At 38.3% G+C, this 20,606-nt stretch overlaps 2 protein-coding genes across 10 annotated transcripts in view; one reads left to right on the top strand and one right to left on the bottom strand.

The window, feature by feature from the left end:
* The window catches only part of ST3GAL6 (ST3 beta-galactoside alpha-2,3-sialyltransferase 6), a 47,215-nt gene extending 43,638 nt beyond the window's left edge, over positions 1 to 3,577 (top strand). For all 7 annotated transcript variants that reach the window (XM_081798073.1, XM_081798066.1, XM_081798069.1 and 4 more), the window contains exon 10: positions 361 to 3,577. In XM_081798073.1, coding sequence (XP_081654199.1) covers positions 361 to 447 — 87 coding nt within the window. In that variant the 3' untranslated portion in view covers positions 448 to 3,577. The remainder of the gene's footprint in view (positions 1 to 360) is intronic.
* Positions 3,578 to 4,701: 1,124 nt separating this feature from the next.
* DCBLD2 (discoidin, CUB and LCCL domain containing 2) overlaps positions 4,702 to 20,606 on the bottom strand; it is an 89,817-nt gene continuing 73,912 nt past the window's right edge. For all 3 annotated transcript variants that reach the window (XM_081798055.1, XM_006732673.3, XM_081798059.1), the window contains 7 exons: positions 16,045 to 16,195; positions 15,192 to 15,278; positions 14,918 to 15,043; positions 11,662 to 11,755; positions 9,698 to 9,747; positions 6,278 to 6,415; positions 4,702 to 5,641 (listed from right to left, as the gene is read on the bottom strand). In XM_081798055.1, coding sequence (XP_081654181.1) covers positions 5,172 to 5,641; positions 6,278 to 6,415; positions 9,698 to 9,747; positions 11,662 to 11,755; positions 14,918 to 15,043; positions 15,192 to 15,278; positions 16,045 to 16,195 — 1,116 coding nt within the window. In that variant the 3' untranslated portion in view covers positions 4,702 to 5,171. The remainder of the gene's footprint in view (positions 5,642 to 6,277; positions 6,416 to 9,697; positions 9,748 to 11,661; positions 11,756 to 14,917; positions 15,044 to 15,191; positions 15,279 to 16,044; positions 16,196 to 20,606) is intronic.

The following is a 20,606-nucleotide window of genomic DNA, read 5'->3' as shown; positions in this document are numbered from 1 at the left end:
ATGCTTTACAATTGCTTCTTTAGGCTGATTTCTATTATGAATTTCAGGTGCTGTTTTTATTAAAGTGATCAAACCATTTGACTTAAAATTTTGGTCTCTAGTTTTATATCCTGATTTAGGAGATGGGGGGAATGATAAGAAGGGGTGCTCTTATGTGAGGATTTAAGGGGAAACAGCAGGCTAAATTTAGGGAACCCTGGCAAAAGAATGAGCAAAGAAAAAGGTAACATAAGTTTAAAGTCTACCTGTATACTTGTGACTTGAGTTTTTTATTCAGAAGCTTTTTAGATACAGTGTATCCCATTGTTGCTGTTAATGTTTTGAGACTGGGATAGATGATTTTTTCCTTTTCTTCTCTAGAATGCGTATCACAATGTGACAGCGGAGCAGCTCTTTTTGAAGGACATTATAGAAAAAAACTTTGTAATCAACTTGACTGAAGATTGACTCTACAGACTCAGAAGACGACGCTAACAGTATTAGTTTTATTTTTATACGGCAATTTTTAGTTTATTTTTAAATATGTTGGATGCACTTGTCAAAAAATTGTGTATATTAAGTCTTTTACTGCCTGGTGATTCATAACCACCAGCTTAATTTTTGTGAATATATTTAATTTATAAAAACCAAGATATGCTTAGTTAAGATATCAGGGAAAGAAGTTTTGATTGCATTGTTTTTAAAACAAGCTAGTTTTCCGAAGTGTTTCTAAACATCTTTTTATAATTAGTTCATCTTAGACTTTTGAGAGGATGTGACTTCCTAATAAGGGGCTTTAGTTGACCACAAGTTTTGAGCACAACATTTGGCTACTGTAAATTGGTGGGGAATGGCCATGTGTTTGTGCCTTGATGTGGCAAACTGGAACCACTTTAGGCATGTAGCTAGATGACTGTTCCTTTTTGTTGTAGCTGAGGAAACAGATTTGAATCTTAAAGCAGCCCTGAACATAACAGTAGGTATGGTTATGGAAATCTAAGATCATACTGTTTTCATTAAGCTTTTTTTGTCTTGCAATTAAGTGAACCATGATTATATAATGAGTAATCGGGTAGAAGGAAGGTGGTGTTTTTAAGGTGAAGGAAATAGGCTAAACATGAAATTCTGGACAAGTAAATAATCTAAGAATGCAATTACTAAAGCCTGGTGACTGCATTATTTTAAAGCTCATACAAAGTAGCTGAGCTAGGCAAGCTCAAGGAGACCATTCTTAAATTTTCTGCCTGGCTTAATATATTAAAATTTGAAAGTTTACTATTTGAATTAGGAAAAATGAAGATAAATCCTTGAGACTAAACAAGCTGTTTTTTGGATTTAAATGGGAATTTCATGAACAATGTCAATTCTTCAAAGGGAAGGCTTACCTGGCTGCCTAGGGTGCATCAGAAAAGAGTCCTACTGGATGCAAACAAGTCAAAACCAACCTTTCGAACAAATGTGAGCTAGTGACCCTTCTCATTTAATACAGCCAAGGGCTATGGGGAGGGGAAAAAGGAAGAGAAGAGAATTACAAGAGGGATGGAATTAAAAGTTCTCAGAAGAGGTAAGAGTTGAAAGAATTGTTAATCTTTTGAACAATAATTATCATTGGGAGACACGGCTGGTGTTACCGGAAACCAACCTGCCTCTCTAAAGAGTATGTCAAACGCAGTATAAGGGGGGAGAAAACTCCGGGTTGATTTAAGCCAGATCTGGACATTAAATATGGACTGTGTTCTGTTAGCACGAGCATGCTTGCACAGTACCATGGTTTCACTGGATTCCTCTAATAACTCTGAGGTGGAAAAGATGGGTGTTCGCGTGACCTTTCCCTCCTACCACACAGTCAGAGTTTACCACACAAAATGCAGTTTGTGAACTAATTTAGGCTTCAAAAACAGATGGTCCGGGCTGGAGTAAAAGTAAAAAACCACTGGTAGCATTTTCAAATGTTACTGTAAGGGTAGAATAATGGCAGTACAATTTCTGAGCGATGCTAAAAACTGAGGAATCTGGCATTTTGTGTAGTATGAGAAAAGGCTACAAACTTCAACGTGGTTTCATATAAGCCAAAGGAAATTCTCAGCAAGACACATATGTACAATTTATTAAAAACACACGAACACATTAAGATCTCACTATTTATACAATCTAAATTCTAGCAACATATACAAATACTGAGTGACTACAGTACATGCCGAGGTAAGAAAAGTACATTCTGGGAGAATATCACTGACCCTCAAACCATTTTTATTTCCAATATGTATTTCAATGTTTTGTTTCCACCTTTCCCAGTGCCAAAAAAACAAAAACAAACAAAAAAACTAGTCACAAATTGGAGTAAATAATTGGTGCCACAGTTGAACTAAAAAGTATTTTAATAACCATCCAACACTTACTAGATTTTGCAGTTTAGGGACTTCAAGTTCAGAACAGAAAAGCAGAGCTAAAAGGCAGTTTTTCTTAAAGGTAGAGCCCAACAGATTTCTCTTAAAAGGGTTTGAAAAGTTTTTGTCCCACAGTCTTAGTTCTGTCCTCTGACCTGGTGCTTCCATAGCCCTTATGCTCTCCAGGTGTCAATGTGGGGCCAAGGCAAAGAAGTTCAAGCTTTCTCACCTTCCACAGAATTTTAGATGAGTGCATTTTCTACTGGGGCAGGGGAGGACAAGAGTGCACATGACACCATAGTTTCAACTGCTTTATAAATTCTCTACACAAACCATTTCATCAGCGGATAAACCCATTGTTCAATGCAAAGTGCAAATAGTGAAACTTGAATTTAAATAACTGGACTAGACCCTGCACATACAATAGGATCTATTTAGTGTTATAGCTTTTAATAAAATATAAATCAGTATTCACAATATCTTTAACTGTGCTGGTTCCTAAGATTATGTAACAGTGAAGTTGGTGTGACTTTATGAAAACCTGCAGGGGCCACACTTGCTGTACCACTGATTTGATTTTTATCATTGTGTTAACAGGAAAAAAAATCCAATAAACCAGAGTGACTTAACTCTTTAACATGTTTCAAGCAAAGAATAAAAATTCAAGGGAATTTAGTAACGAAAAAAAAAAAGTTACTTTCACATTTTCAGTTGATTGTCTCCACAGCTGCATCAGACATATAAATGTAGTTAAAACCCAAAACAAAACTCTAATATGAAAACAAATGAACTAAAAGTACAAAACCAGAATAACCCTTTGTATCAGGCTCAGCTCTTCATTTGGAAAGTAAAATATACAAAAGCAATAAAAACTATTTTGTAAAAATCACTCGTAGTTCAAGGACCGCACAGTGGCAAAAACATGCATCATTTGAGAAGAAAACATTTGCCTCTCAAAAAAAAGTTCCATGGGAAAATCAGGTGCACAAAATTAAATAAAAACAAGCATCTTTGGGAAAATGGGATCATTTCTCTTAAAGCTTCTCAAACAGGCATGTGATTGGAGAAGTATATTCACTGTGTACTGAGGATAAATAAAAAAATAAATTGGTTTACTCTCTTCCCACCTGAAAGGGGATGACTGCATTAATAAATGTGCTTTACACATTCATGTCTTAATAAAGTTCAACATCTGTGCTTTTTGTTTCAAATGTTTGGAAACAATATATTTTTTCAATGAATAAAATTATGCCTCAAAGTTTGTCTGGAAAAACAAAAGCAAATGAAGGTAACACCAACAAAAATAATACTATATGGCAGAGAGGCTGCAGAAATAATTGTTTTTGAAGCAATACTTTAAAATACTGATATACCTGGAAGCAAGCAAAATGAACACTGTCTTTTCTCACATCTAGCAAATTCTGGAAACAATCAAGAAATGGCTAGAACCTGATGGGAGATTATATGTTTTAAACATAGGGCCAGCTTCTCATCTTGCCAAAGATTTTTAAAGATTCTTACACTATGGGCTAATAAATTAAATGAATTTTTATTTCACCCATCTAAAACTAGTTCTGGGCAAATGGTGACAAAGAAGTTGCCTGGAAGTATCAAAAACAGACGTCAATATTCACCTGCTAGGATGCTAGAACATCTGTTCCACAGGCATGTGGTAAAGGACTGTCACAACTCCTACGACACAGAGCGGGCACACTCACACAGAGTTGAAGAATTCATGCTGGCTTCTACTTCTTTCAGTATTTTACTGTGGATAATTAGAAATACTTTTTGACCAAAAATAACTTCAGATTCAGAGAAACATCTCTATATATTAAATCAAAGAGGGCAAATCCGTTTTTTGTTTTCTTGTGTTTTTTTTTTTTTAGGGTAATTTATATGACTTCTGAGGAATGATTCTAAGCCTTTCGCTGTGGTAAACATAAGGACTCCTGTCTACAGTGTTCACTCAGATGCCCTCCAACTCGCCTAGGACCAATCCCGTTGCAAATAAAGTTGGGGGCAGGGAGAGAATCTCTGTTAGAGCTTTTTACAATTACAGGATTCATGAGGCTGATGAAGCAAGCATCACTCACTAAAAAAAAATTCAAAACAGTTTATAAACACAAGAATGGGGCTGGTCCCAGACAGAACAAGCAGGGATGAAACCAGGTCACGTACCATGAAGTCTGAAAGCTCTTCAGAGTGTCAAAAGGCGAAAAATCAATGACCCCACCCTTCACAAGTCAGTTTCCCACTATAGACCTTCCTAAGGAAAGACAGGTAAGTGTACGACTACAACCAAAACGATGATTCTATCACTAATTTTTGAAAAAAATCCATAAGGAGTATAGGAATAGAAGAGAAAGAACTCATGATAGTACCCACCTTTCACAAAGAGCAACATTTCAAGCCATCAGACATTTCAAGAACAGTACCACGCGTTATTGCCAGTCAGGCGTACAGAGCCACCTCGAGTTCATCAATGTACCTGCAGCATCGGTAATAAATACTCAGGGATTTTTAATTTCTTTGAAGTGCATAGTAGGGAGCTTTTTCTGTATTAAAAAATCGTGTTTTACAGTAGTAACAAACAGGATGTTTGAAATTTAACAGGCAAGCCGTCACTGCCACAGTAATGCTCTTAAAGCAAGATGGCAAGATTAGCAGTTCCCTGTACCTCAGTCCTCACATCTTCCCCAACCACAGCTGTGACAGACAGGTAATACATTCTCTACATTACTACCACTAACACACAAGAAAGGCCATGTGCTTTACAACCATGCTTTGTAACAAGCAGCATCCCCTTCAAAGAGTTTCTTGAAAACCATCACATTCACCATCCCCCCCGGCCCCTGAAGCCTCCTGTGTGCTGTGTGGCACCTGGTACACCAGTTCGCCTGGGGCACTGGCACCTGGTTTCCCACCTTTTGGGGTGTCATACTGGGCGCGGGCGGACGAGCAGCTGTCGGTCCTGGAGAGAAGAGTGTTGTAGGCTCCCACCACAGGGGGAGGCTGGTTCCCTGTAGCTTTGAAAGTGGACGTTGAGGGAAGACCAACTGAGGCTGGGGGGTGCCCGGACATATCCATGATGATGGGGGTTGCATATTCGGGCCCGGTAATCGGCAGTGGTTCGGCATAAGCATGGTAGACTTCCTGGACCGGGGAGTTGTAAGGATCTAGGTCAGCATAACTTGCTTCTTTCCCTTCTTCTGGTTTAAAGGTGGATCTCTGATGAAGGGTGCCAACAATTCCTCCCACAAGTGGTTGTGCATACTCTGTGGATATCACAGAACCAACGACAGGAAGGTCACCTCATTCACACAGGGATCAGCCGTAGCCCGACACCCAAAACACACACTTCTTTACGGCACTTTTGTTCCTATCAATACAGACCTATGGATTTCTCTACCTGAACCAACTTAAAAAAATTAAACATGTTATCTTGTATCTCCTAAGAAGTTAATATGCCATAGAGCCTCATTCATGAAATTTTACAAAGAATGTCTATGCTCTTCAGGTTATAAATAGTGTATCATTGGGGAAAAAAAAACCCATTCCATTATCAGAATATTCTCAAATAGGACAGTGCTTAAAATAAATATGTACTAGATTAATAGGATAAATACTGTAAGGCTCGCTACGGCTTTCCTACTCTTCACACTCAAATAAAACTCCAGGTAAACAGATAAAAATGCCCAGAGCTTTTTGAAATGTTCTCCAAAAAAGAGGAGTATGCATCTAAGGTGCAGAAATGACTCTCTCAAGGTCATCCTTTTAAAAAGCAGTTCTACCTCAAGAAAACCGTTCATCTCTTACATATGAAAAAGAGAGAAGACACCATAAATCTCAAATTTCCAGCCTAGTGTGGCAGTTTCTTCCTCCACTCTGTGGCGAAGGCCGCACGCGGTTACCTGCAGAGTCCGTCTGCAGCACTGTGGTGACTTCTCTTGGACTCAAGTGATTAACTTCACTGCTGCTGTAGCGAACGGGGGTTTCCTCGTGTTCCACTGATTTGGCAGGGAGAAACTGCTTCATTCCTTTCCACCAACCTTCATGGTGATTGTAAGCAAGCAAGAAAGACCATTAAATAGAACCCTAGGCCTGAAATGATGACATTGTTTACGGGAGAAATCCTGTTGCATTTAAGCCATTTCTGTAACACACTAGTACAAACTAGCCTCTATGTTCAATCCTTCTCTTTTTTATTTTTTGTAGTAAAATACACTTTACATAAAATTTACCACCTTAAGCATTTTTAAGTGTAGGTCAGGTGGCTTAAAAGTCGTGCACACTGCTGTGCAACTATCACTACCACCCATCTCTGTAACTTTTCGTCTTGTAAAACTAAAACTCCATCCCCATGAAACAGTGACTCCCCATTCTTCATTCCCCTCACCAATGGCAACCACCACCTTACTGTCTTCACTGTCTTTATGATTTTGACTACTCTAAGTACTTCATCTAAGTGGAATCATACAGTATTTGTCTTTTTGTGACTGGCTTATTTTGCCTAGCATAATGTCCTCAAGGTTCATCCATCTTGTAGCATATTACGGAAAATCTTTCCTTTTTAAGGCTCAATGATATTCCATTGCACTTGTACAACACATTTTGCTTTTCCATTCATCAGCTGATGGTCACTTGGGTGGCTTCCACATTTTAACTGTTGTGAATAACTTTGCAATGAAAACTGACGTACAAATAGCTCTTTGAGACCCTGCTTTTAATTCTGTTGGGTGGAACTGCTGGATCATATGGTCATTATTTTTCATTTATCAGGAACAGCCACAGTGTTTTCCGCAGCACCGAACCATTTTACAGTCCCACCAACAGTACACAAACATTCTAATTTCTCCACATCCTCATCAACTCTTACTGTTCTGTTTTTTTGATAGGAGACACCTCATGGGTGTGAGGTGTTATCTCACAGTTTTCATTTCCCTAAAGATTAGCGATATTGAGCATCTTTTCCTGTGCTTATTGGCCATTTGTATATATTCTTTGGAGAAAAGTCTACTCAAAGTCCTTTGTCCATTTGTGAATTGTTTTTTTGCTGTGTTTTAGAAGTTCTCTAAATATTCTGGGTATGAATCCTTTAGCAGATACATGATTTGCAAATGCTTTCTCCCATTCTGTGGGTTGCCTTTTTACTCTCCGGATAGTGTATTCTGACACACAAAATTTTTAAATTTCCATGAAGTCTATTTTATTTCTTCTTTTGTTAATTGTGCATTTGCTGTCATAGCTAAGAAGCCATTGCCAAGTCCACTGTCATCAAGTTTTTGTCCTGTGTTTTTTTCCTACAAGTTTTATTGTTTAAGATACTACATTTTGGTCTTTCATCCACTTTTGAGTTTATTTTTACAAATGGGTGTTAAGTAGGAGTCCTACTTCATTCTTTTACATGTGGATATCCAATGTTCCTAGCACCATTTGTTGAAAAGACTGTCATTTCCCCAATGGTCTTGGCACCCTTGCCAAAAATCATTTGTCCATATTTAGGAGCATTTATTTCTGGGCTCCCCATTCCACTGGTGTGTATTTATGCCAATACCACACTGCTTTGATTAACTTTGCAGTAAATTCTGAAATCAGGATGTGTGAAATCTTCTAGTTTTATTCTTCTTTTCCAAGACTGTCTTGGCTATTTGGAGTCCCTTAAAATTCTATATGAATTTTAGAATGGATTTTTCTGTTTGTACAAAAAATGTCACAGGAGTTTTGATAGGGATTGATATTGAATCTGTAGATGTTAACAGTATTAAGTTTTCAATCCACGAACACAGGGTATGTTTTCATTTATGTCTTTTTAAAATTTCTTTAGCAATGTTTCTAGTTTGCATTGTACAAGTCTTTTACCTCCTTGGTTAAATGAACTAAGTATTCTTTTTGATGCAAATGTAAGTGAAACTTTTTATAATTTCCTTTTCAGATTGTTCAGCTTGTGTACAGAAATGCAACTGATATTAATACTTAGGAGTTCACTGAACCAAGGAGGTAAAAGGTGTGTCGACTTTGTATCCTGATAGTTGGCTCAGTTATTGGTGCTAACAGCTTTTTTTTTTTTGGTGGAATCTTTAAGGCTTAATTCTCCTTTAAATGTTTGGTAGGATTTTTCTGAGAGATTTTTGATTATTGACTCAATCTCTTTAGTAGTTATATACAGTCAATTCAGATTTTCTATTCTTTGTGATTTAGTCTTGGTAGGTTTTATATTTCTGGTAATTTGTCAATTTCACCTAGTTCATTCAATTTTTTGGCATACGATTGTTCATAATACTCTCATAATCCTTTTCATTTCTGTAGAATCAGCAGTGATGCCTGCACTTTCTTTTCTGATTTTAGTAGTTTCAATCTTTTTTCTTATTCCATCTAAAAGTTTGTCAATTTTGTCGATCTTTTTGAAGAACTAACATTTGATTTCACCGATCTCCTCTATTTTCCCATTCTCCATTTTGTTTCTCTCTCTTATCTTTATTATTTCTTTCCTTCTGGTAGCTTTGGGTTTAGTTTGTTCTTGTTCTAATTCCTTAAGTTGTTCAAGCTCATTTTTTTTTCTTTAATGGGGTATCTAGTGCAATGCAGAACATGGTAGAAATTTCTATCAAAAGCATATACAGAAGCAAACCACTCCTATAAAAGTGCAGGCAAATACAGTTTGTTTCTTGTAGGATGGTTTTGGTTGGTAAGTTTTTCTGAAAAAATACTTCCCAAGATCTACCTTGGGGTGTTAGCAGCACAGAATCTGCCCCCACCACTGCTTTTTTCTATGTTAGTCACAGTGGTGAACTCTTCTGCCTTTTAACTGTTCCAGTAGCGAGACCGGAAAGTAGGAGACCTGCAGGGGGCCTCTGGTGTCGCCTGCTGCCCTCTGCCCCACAGAGTAGAGTTCAGAAGACGACAACTCATCACGGCAGAGACGGCCGACCTCCCGATTCTCAAACTGCTAGGCTCTACTTGGGAAGTACCCACAGCACAGTGACACACACACACTGTGTTATCAGGCCCACAGTGCTTACATAGTCCACAAAGAAAGCTGGTCTCCTCAAGAAAAACAGATACGTGGCACAAATGGCACAAACCGCACAGGTTTCCCAGGAAAAAGGAACGGAGGGCGCATTACGAGAAATCCTTACTTTTCATTGCATTACTTATTGGCTACAAGAGATTTTATAGAAGAGTAAAAATGATCAGAAGGTTAGAGGAAGATCATTTTTCTCCCAAGTGCTGGGGAGTTTAGGTGGGCCTGAAAACAGCTCTCCTCTTTCACTGCTGCCACCTGGAGGGGTGACACTTCCCCTGATGGGAGGGGGTGCAAAGTCCTGGCTTACCTGCCCGGTCCCAGTAAGGTAAGTCGTAGGTGCCTTCGGTTTTTTTCTTTCTGGAAAAATAGAGAAAAAACATGTTAGCAAACAGAGTGAATTCACGAGTAAGACAGCTCTGGAAGTGCAGGATAAACACTCAAGTTAATAGTTAGTCAGGAGTACACATTTCCATTTGTTGACCTACCCGGCAGGGTCCTCTGTTTCATTTGCCTTTCAAAGTCGCCACTGCTGAAACTCATAAATTTTGAACTCTCAATAAATTTTACACAACCATCTCCTGAGACAGTTATTCTGTTACCCAAGGTAGTTCCCGCTCAAGGGATAAAGGAGTAAGAAAGGTTAAGACTGTAGATAAAAAGAATCTCATCAAAGACCCACAGGTGATGTGTGGGTTCTTATGGGAAAGTTATTATTAGGTCTGTTTCAGTTTCAAATACAAACTATGCAAAATCCATTGATTTCCATCTTTGTCCTGAGAATCTGAGCATCCGTAGGGTCCTTTAAGCACCAGCCAAAACGGAGCTCAGGACTTGCCTCCGCCTCCCCATCCTCGCCCTCTGGGCTTTGACCGTAGCGGATGAGACTTGACTGCCCGACTGACCACTCCGCTCTGCTGCAGGTGGACCGGGTGACCTCAGACAAGTCATGTACGCGCTGTCTCTTCTTCCTCGGTAAAACAGTAGCTGCTTTGTAGGTTGTTTTGAGGATTAAATGAATTGAACCATGTGAAGAACTTACACTAATGCCTAAAATCGGCTTTCATTCTGTATAAAAACGAGCTGTTGCTGCTGTCCTCACTGTTCCTATTGCTTCTACCCAGTTCCCCGAGAGCACCCTGGACCTGCCCTGCCCTCAGAGTAACTTGCTGGGTCTCTGTCCAGACGGCCTTCCTACAGCCATGAATCCAGGATCCAGCTGCTCCTTCAGTTTCCTCTGGCGGCACGCAGTGTATGGCGGTACCATGGCTGCCCGCCTTCTGCACTGTATCCTCTCCCAGCCTGTGAACTCTGGGGCTCACGCTGGACTCCCAGCACACGCTCGGTACTCAGCACAAGGCAGGAGCTCACAGAGCTGAGGGAACGAATGAAGTCACTCTCTCGTCCACCAAACCTGTCCCTCCTGCTTTGTCATCTCCACCCAGGACATCTCTCCTGGTCTAAGTGCACAAGCCAGAAACTTCCGATCATCTGGGACCCCTCCTCCTCCCTTAGCAGACAGACAGTTGCGCCTCATCTCATAATCTCACCCGTCTGCCTCACCGCCCTCAGGGAGACCCCCACCTACCGAATGAAACCTGAATCCCTCTGTCCCCGAAGCCCTCCCGGACCCAGGCCCAGGCTGCGTCTGCACAGTTCTTCCTCAGCGCTCTCCCGTGCCCCGCGCGCGCGTGAGCACTCACTGCCCTGCCTGCACTCCACGTCTCTGCGCCTTCGCTCAAGCAGAGTCTGGGCTGTTCTCTACCTTCCTCCATCCAGGCAAATCCAACGTTCTCGTTAAGGAGAAACAAACTTGAGGATTACTCTTTCCTGCAGAAAAGGTTTCAGATAACTCTCATGATTCTCACATCTGCGCTCCCCGGCACTTCAAAAAGAACTCCTCCAGCCATATTACAGTTCCGTGTCTTGTCAATCAACCCTGCCAAACACCTGGGAGATAGGAGTTGTGTCTCGTTCTTTCAGGAAATATTACTAAGCAACTATTATGTGTCAGACTGTCGTTCTTATTAACGTGTATATTCCAGCACGTAAAGCACATTTTGATACAATAAAGGCACTCAGTAACTGACGATGCTATTGAACATACTCATTTTTTATGGAAAGGACAAACCAATGTATTTTGACTTTAATAACTACCTTAACTCTCCCCTTCTCAAAAAGGTGAATGGTAGTTCACCTTGTATATCTAGTTTTTATTTCACACTTGGAACCACCCCTTCTAGGACCAAGCAGGTGAGCTGGTTCGGGACTCACCTGTTTCTCCAATGCCAAGCACACACTACTACAAGGATGAGGGTGGTGAGCACCATGACGAGCACCGGGACTAGGACTGCAGCCAAGGCTACATCTGAAAACACACCAAAGGCAGAGTCATGAAGATAAAGTGGGAAGGTTACCCACATCATCCTTCAAAGCTTTTCTATCTCAAAAACTGCCACACACATTGTTCATGAAACGAGAATGGGCGTGTGTAATGGCAGAAGCTTTCACAGATAACGTGTAAGTGTGTCACACTACTTGCTTCAGCTTTGTATACACTTAAAACTTTTCATAGTAGCTTTTCAAATCACCAAGACAAACTGAAAGATCAATGAAAAACTTGGAAAATATATTTCTGAATATCTGATAAAGGGTTACTATCATCTATATATGACAGAATTTACACGTCAAAACCAATCAATAGAAAAATCAGCAGAGATGAATGAGCAATACAATTAAAAAACGTGAGTATTCAACATGTTAGCTTCACTAGTAATCACAGAAACAGAAGTTAAAACAAGAATAAGATGTTATTTCTGCTCATCGAATTGGCAAGTATTTAAAAGAATAATTGTTAGAAAGAATATCAAGAAACAGTTATTTTTATGGGACTTTAAATGGATACTTTCTGTATCATTTTGGGGCAATATGTATAAAAATTGATTACTTGGCAATTCCATGTCTAGAATTTATTCTTAGAAAAAAATTAAGATAGCATTCAAAGATGCATTTTTAAAGTGGCTTCTGTATCTTCAAGAGTGAAAAACTGGAAATAATCCAAATGCCCAAAAACGAAAGGGAATAATACATCATAATATCTTTCTCATAGTAAAATGTTATCCAGCAATTGGGAATGTGTATATTAGGGGGATGGGGGAAATATTTATAGATATGGGAAGATAACAACACATGTTAAGTGTGAAAAAGCCAATTGTATCAACAGGGCAGAAAAGGACAATGCTTGAGCCTGCAGGGATTAGGAGATCGTTCAATCCTCTTATCTCCCTCCACAGATAAGGAAGCCCAGGCCCAGATACAGCAAATGGTCTGCCTAAGGTCGCTTGAGACACCAGCTTCTTCCCTAATTTGCACCCCCCACCCCCCCATCCTGGCAATGAGGACAGCCACAGCCACCGCTGATCCCTGCCGGGGGCTAAGCGCCAGACACTGTGGGGCCTCACCCACAGCGTCTTAGGTACCCTTATGGTTGTATCCAAGAGAGAAAGAGGCTGCCGATGCGGGAGAGGGAGAGGATAATCAATAACCGGAGGCCTCTGAGAAGGTGGATGGATGGCAACAAGGGCACAGGTGGATCAGCCTTGGACAGTACAAGGAACTCCCTCCTTCCACACAGTGGACAGAGGGTGCAGGTGAGTTTACAGGCCCCACAAACAGGGAGTTTCCTTCTACTTGCTTTTACTTTCTTTGAAAAGTTGAAGTGGTAACTGAGAGTGAGTAAAGAATCTCTGAGTCAAGGGTTTGAAACACATGGAGAAGTGACTGCTGAGAAGAGACCGAAGAGCTAACCGGAGAAAGAGAAAGACCCCCGGCTGGTGCTGAGGGCCCCCTCTGGAGAGGATTCAGGAAGCTACAGTGGCACAAATCTGACCACGATATGATTTTCTCTAGCATCGCTCTCAGCCTGGATGTAGAAATGGAAAAGGAGAAGTGCATAAAACAGAGATCATGACTCAGGGCTAGAAAGCACTAAGAAGTCAGAAGGGTAAATGTGCTTTATCCCTAAAATTTGTGAAACTGGAGAGAGAATAATCAGGTTCAGGTAGATACAGTTCGATTTAATCAGAGGTTTCAAAAAATCTGCTTAGGTTCAAAAAAGAATAAAAAGTCTATATACCACCATCCCAGAGAAAAGGAGACAAGAGGTCTTTAACTGAAAAGACCTGTACATTCTTTGTTATTCTTCTGAAGCTTACAGGAATGCTAGCTCTGGAAGAAAACACTTTAAGGACAGTTTTAGTCTTGAGATTTTAAGATTCTATAATCAGACTTTAAGATGAGCAATACTTTCAAATGACTGTTCTTCCATCCAGACATGTGGTCTGGGATTCTGCCCAAACAGACGTCTTCTGTAAAATGATAAGTTCTGTGGGACACTGAGATCTCTTGTCTCTAGGAAGTCTTGCTTCTCTTTAGCTTTTCCAGCAGCATGAGAAAGTGGTCTGTTTAGAAAATACCTTAGAAGATGGGAAAAAAAGTGATATGTGGAAAGTTGGAGAGAGTTACCTGAATCAGGCAAATTTTCAGAAAATGAGAATGAATAAAGTTCTGTGTGGCACAAGTTACTCGGAATGAATTGCTTTCTCTTCTCTGCACTTTCCTGAAAATGCTTTATCTGCCAACACTGAAATTAATTCCTCTATGACACTGATGGTTTCTTCCGAATTCAACTGGAATTTTGTTTTTCAACAACTAGTAAAATCAAAGTATTATGTTTCATATGTGTTAATACCTTATTTATCGGTAATAAAATTTGAAAGTAAATTCTACTACATTTATATTTATAATATGAAAAAATTACGATCGTAAACATTTTCAAAATAGAGACTGAAGTTTTTTAATGAATATATTAACTCACAGTATTTTTTAAAAAGTGTCAGTTTCCACCCAAATTGGTTTTTCCCCCTTCTTCCCTTTTTGCCACCAAATTCCCTATCCAACAAATTAATATATAACCAGAGGGGGAAAAAAAAGTTTGTTTCCTGGTATGGTTTTAGTTATTTCTAGAAATAGAGACTCCTTGTGTTTAGCTGTGGTGGGAAAAAAAAGATCACAAGAGGAGACCCAGAATACAGCAGCCATCTCTAAATATTTAAAGAACAATTCTACAATGACGCCAGAGAAGAGAAATCAGAGCAATGTAATCAGTTTCTTTTCCAAGGAGAATAATAAAAGTTTTTTTTTTTTTTAAAGATTTATTTATTTATTTATTTGAAAGAGAGAGAGATGAGAGAGAGAGAGAGCACATGAGAGGGGGGAGGGTCAGAGGGAGAAGCAGACTCCCTGCTCAGCTGGAAGCCTGCTTCTCCCTCTCCTACTCCCCCTCCTTGTGTTCCCTCTTTCTATGTCAAATAAATTAAAAAAAAAACCTCAAAAAAAAAAAAAAAGAAAGAAATACAGTTAAGAGGAAAAGAAACTGAGGGTTTAAAAGCTGGAAATGCTCCTGAAAATTAAGTTACAAACAATATAAAATGCTACTATGTAACAGGTGTTAATTTCTGGATTTGCATACCTTTGGTGACACTTGGAGTCACGGTAGTATTTTTGATATCAGGAGTGGCTGTTGTTTGCTCCGTCTGTGCAGGAAACTCATTGTTACTGCGAGGTTGTAGTGGTTGAGTAAATTTTGGGGCTCGACCTTGGAAAAAGTTTTAGTAACTCTTTATTCTTTTATCTACATCAATTTGATTAAAACAAAGTTATTTTATGATGCTTTTAATACATTTATGGAAAATTATACCACAAATCCAGGGAATACCAAATTCTCACACTTAAAGAAGGCATACCTTTGGCTATTTTTGGAGGGGCTGTAGTGTTTTTGAGGTCATTGCTGTTCCGAGGAGGTGGAGGTTGAGTAAGTTTTGGTGGACGACCTTGAAAAATGGTTTAGAAAAGTTTATACATTTTGCTTATAAGAGTCATAGCTAAAAACAGTAATTTAAATATCTTCAACATATCCTAGAGGACTTATTTCTGCCCAGTAATTTTAAATCTTGGACAGCAATATGCCAGAAGGATAAATATACTATGCATTAAACATACAAACTTACTGGGATTTCTCACTTTTTATGAAATTAAATTGTTTTAAAATAATTTTCGTAGAACACGGAGGAGGTGGAGGACATTAAACTCTAAAGCTAAGAAGTATCATCACAGCTTGACATACTACTCATTCAATCATTTAATAACTGTTTGTGGAGGGCCCACTATGTGGGGGCATTGTGGAAGGTTCTGGAGATAAAACAGTAAATAAAGTATTAAAATATTCTAGAATACTGAGGGAAGTTACTTCCACTTTTAATTTTTTCAAAGGAAAAGGCACTTAGACTAGGGTTACTGTTATAATCATCGGTGTTAATGGTACAATATTATGCTTCATGGGACCTGATTAAAAATTAAGATTGAGACTAGATCTGAAAAGCAATCTCATCTCATTATCTCATTGACGATGCTCTCTTCTTCCACTTGTAACCTTGGAAAACACTCTGGTAACTGGCTTTTTAATAGGATAACTATTTCTTTTAAAAATCCTCTTTAAGAAGATATTGTAGTTAAAAGCCGAACACTCATATTATCACTACTTATTTTCTCTGAGAATAGCAAAGCCATTTTAAATTAAATTACATACTGTTGCTTTACCTTTAGGAATAAACTGACATCCAAGCAGTTCCATTTTCATGGCAATTTTCTGCTGCCATTGCGTAGGATTCACTCTAATAAAACGTGCAATAATTGGTGGCAAAAAGTTATTACGCACATCCTGGTGATAATCTTTGTTTCCTTGAAATATCTTTAAAAAACAAAAAATTGGTACTTTATGTCAACAGAGGTCAGGGCTAAACTGTTCCACTGAAACATATTTTTGGTTTTTGCTTTGGGCCTTAAATGAGATCTGTAAAGTATGACCGTAAGAATTAATTTCTCAGAAAGTAAATTAATCATAATTTGGACTATTAAGCAGCTGCACATTCTTCATCAAAAACTAAGAGTACTGAATACAAAAATGATTTTAAAATGATTGAAACATACCAAAAATGCTAATTTGGCAATTTGAGAAGAATGTTTCAGCTGCAGTGAGACAGTGTAATTCTTGTAGTAAATGAGTAATTCTAGTCCTGCGGCACTACCAGCTATTTAAAAATATTAATTTTCAAAGTAAAGCATAATTGAACATACAAGGTCTTAGAGGAAATGCTTTACTGTGTACTTCTCATACTTTTTCTCTCAGAAAAGAGAAAGTGAACATACACTAAGGAATGCATAACAGCAATATACCTCCACCTACTGGAGAAACTACATAAAGACAGTTCCTGTATTATCCATTTTCATTCTCTGCTGCTATCTAAACTACACACGTGATTCTGAAACACTGTTGCCTGCCTAATTTTAATGATCCTAAGTAAACAGCAACGGATGCATTATATATATGTATTATACGAATACGATTTCAAGTGACTACTTCATCCCCTCAACCATTTCAAGCAAATAATGATAGTATGTAACACTGCAAGAGCTCTTATTTACAAAAGCATTTTCATATAAGTAACTCAGCTGTTCTCCATGACAACCCCATGAAGTAGGCAGAACCCAGAAAAGTGCAGCTCCAGAATGTAAACGGACTGCATAACCAGTCAATGACCGAGCAGTGACTTGAGTCCGAGTCTCCTGACTGAACTCTAGGGCTCCATTAAGCGAAAAGTCCTCCTTGTTCCTTTAGGCCAAATCACTGGTTAGTTTCTAAAGGCTACTGATAAATAGATACCTGCCTAAAATCAAAGTTTGGTTTGTATTTTATCAGTTAATGTGAGAGCAAGTAAATGTTTAACTCTTCCATTAAGTCATGTCCAAATGTAGCTATTTTCTTTTGGCTGATTCACAAAGCATTAGATTGTAAACTTCTAAGACGTGTTAATAGCCTTCATTTTCTACAAGGTTTGTTTTGAAGTTATAATAATTTCCAAACTAGTAAACTCCCATTATTTCCTCAGCTATTACTCTGAAATAAAATGAAGGCAAATATTTGCAGTCTATTACATTAGTGTTACAGGAATAATAATCACTTTAGGACATGAAAACTATCCCTGAGGTCTTATTCCACACCACAGTTTCATTTTTATAAAAAACCTTAAAGGAAAAGGATTTTATATAAACTAAGTAAAAAAGATCTGCTATAATCTATGAGCATTTATTATAAGCCCCTGTGTGTAGCAAGGTCTGCAAGGAGTCATGAGGATAAAGATGGAAATGGAAGTCCAAGTTCCCACTCTCAAGGAACTTAAATTTTACAGATATTACCACACACAGATATGGCACGCTATTAAAAAGCAATATATTATGAAGCAAGTTGTATATTCATTCCTATCTTCTGAAAACAAACCCAAAAGCTGTCTCAGTCTATGTGCTTATGCACGTGTGCATGCTTAGAAAGGGTGTGAAAATGAATACACCAATTACTCTTGAGTTGGAGGCAGATAAGGGAGCAGATGGGCTAATGTGAGGCAAGAGACTGGTATTCTGTATAATTCAGTGTAAGGACTTCCACTTCTATCCAGGACAGACTAATAGGGACTAAGTTTACTCTTTGCCTTAAACATCTGAAAATCAGATATATGAAACAAGGGTTTTTCAACACTGGACAATAGGCAGCATAGGGCTTTAATCCCCGAGAGAAGAGAAACACATGAGGTGAGCCTTTCTATTTTCCCAATATTGTCCGGAGAGAGCCTTGGTGGTCTCACCAAAATGAGGACACTGAGCTCAGAGATGGAGAGGCCAAGATAGCTAGAATTTGTAAGATAGAGTATAGGAGAGAAGATAGCTGCACAGAGAGAGAAAAAGAGACTTCTCGGATCTGTAGGGGGGTTTCCCCTTAAATCTTCAGTTGCATGTAAAGAAACCATCTGTGGATGGGAAAAGAACTGCTGGAAAGGAGCCAGCAGAACAATTCTCAGAGCTAGGTAGGGTTGGGAACAGTTCACATTACCGACAGATATCGTGGAGAAAACTCATAATACATGAGACTTTGGGTTGAGTACGTGGAACAGTACTAACAGAAAAAAAATTAGAACTAAAAGCTGCTCACGTCCTGCCTAAGAAAGCTAAAATGCAGACCTTAAAAAGATCAAACAATTCCAATTATTCCAGGTAACCCATGTCCCAGAATAAAGCTCAAAATCAGATAAATAATAATAGAAAACCTAGCACCAAACAATGTAAAAGTTCATAATGTTTGGCAACCAATAAAAAATTACCAGGTATGTAAAATATGACCCATATTATCCATCAACATGAAAAGACCCACATGTCACACATAAGTAGACAGAATCAGCAGATAAGGGCATCAAAAGAGGTACTATATATTCCATATGTTTTAGGGGCAGAAAAAAGCGTAAACATGCTCAGTAGAAACTTGGAAAAAATTTTAAAAGCCCAAAACTGAAAATCTAGAAGTAAAAGTACAACACTGAAGATAAAAGTACACTGGATAGGATTAATAGATTAGATGTTACAGAACAGATTAGTGAACTTGAAGGCAAAACAATAAAATTTTCCAAACTAGAACATAGAGAGAGATTTAAAAAAAAAAAAAAAAAAAATGAACAGGGCATCAGTAAACTGCGAGACATCTTTTAAGAGTCATAATATTCATGTAATTAGAATTAGGGAGGCAACAAATTTGAGAAAACATGGCCTACAATTTTCCAAATTTGAAGCAAATTATAACCAACAGATCCAAGAAGCTCAAAGAAACCCAAGCAGAAGAAACATGAAGACAACTACACAAAAGCACATCATAATCAAATTGCTTAAAACAGATGATAAAAAGAAAATCTTAACAACAGCTAAGGAATAAAAAGACACATTACATACTGAAGAACAAAGGTATGAAAGATAGAATTCTCACTGGAAAAATGCAAACCAGAAAACAGTGGAACAGCAGATTTAAAGTGTGGAGGGAAAAACATCAACCTAGAATTCTATACCTTATGAAATTATCTTTCAAAAAATGCAGCAAAAGAGAGTCTTTTTCAGAAACATAATTCAATGGTGCTAGATGTTTTTATAATATAAGCATGAATAATTCTTATAATTTTAAAAAATTAACTATATTCCACAAGTATAATAAATATTCTATAAATAAGTATGGATGTGCCCAGAGTAAAAAGCAGCCAAGTTTGGGGTTATTAAGCAGAAGGAAGATAGGTATAAAGACAATACTGTTATTTACTTCAATGGGTAGAGCCTCACCACAGATGAAGGTCATGTGATATCAGGCAGAAGAGAGGGAAGAAGGCCTTGAATAACAACGGAAGAGTTTAGATCCATATGACAGATTATAAGGAGCCCCTGGAGTTTTCTGAATAGAGAGATAAGAAAAGTGGTAATTGAAGATATATTAGCAAATCGTATATATGATAGAGAACAGATAGTATCATATAATTGAAACAAAACTCAGGGAAGTTTCATTAAAAAAATTTGTGCTTATAATTTCAATTCTAGATAAGAAGAAATCTACTTTCCTCGAGGACAAGGACTCCCCCAGTTACAAGGTCTTGCGGTGGATCATGGGCCAGGAGCCTGGGTGAAAGTGGTATCTAGAGGACAGCCACTTCTCCCTACTCCCCACCCCTTATCATCTGCTCTGGAGCATCCCTGCATTATCACTGTCTCCTAACTAAAACAACAATTTGATAATTAACACAGAAGTTAAGGAAATTCTTCAGGTAGGAAAAAACAGAAGTTTTCTAAGACAAAATTTGGTAAGGTGATCTTGAAATGACCTTTCAAGTCTATATCCAACACTATAATGCACTTTTGCCTTTAGCTTTTGTCTTTTGTCCCCCTTGTCTACATAGAAGAAATCTGGGAACAAATTAGGCTCTCCATCATTCTGTGGATTAACAAGAAAAACTTAAGACAAGAAATTACAAGTTCCTTTCTAGAATTTTTTTTTTTAGTAAGTTATCACCACTTACTGAAAATTAGTCATTCATTCATTCATTCATTCATTCATTCATTCATGTAGACTCTACACTCAACGTGGGGTTTGAACTCATGACCCTGATCATTACTCATGATCAAGAGTCCCATGCTATACCGGCTGAGCCAGCAAGGTACCCCTCCTTTTTAGAATATTTTAATAAAGTACCTAAACAATTGAGTTAAAAATGTTAACAATCATCAAAAGGGACCTAGAACCA

This window comes from Leptonychotes weddellii, chromosome 1 (genome assembly GCF_054177405.1).
Source record: "Leptonychotes weddellii isolate Sample4059 chromosome 1, ASM5417740v2, whole genome shotgun sequence".
Taxonomy (NCBI): domain Eukaryota; kingdom Metazoa; phylum Chordata; class Mammalia; order Carnivora; family Phocidae; genus Leptonychotes; species Leptonychotes weddellii.
Note: the sequence above shows the minus strand (reverse complement) of the source record. Positions and strands in the feature narration are given on the sequence as shown.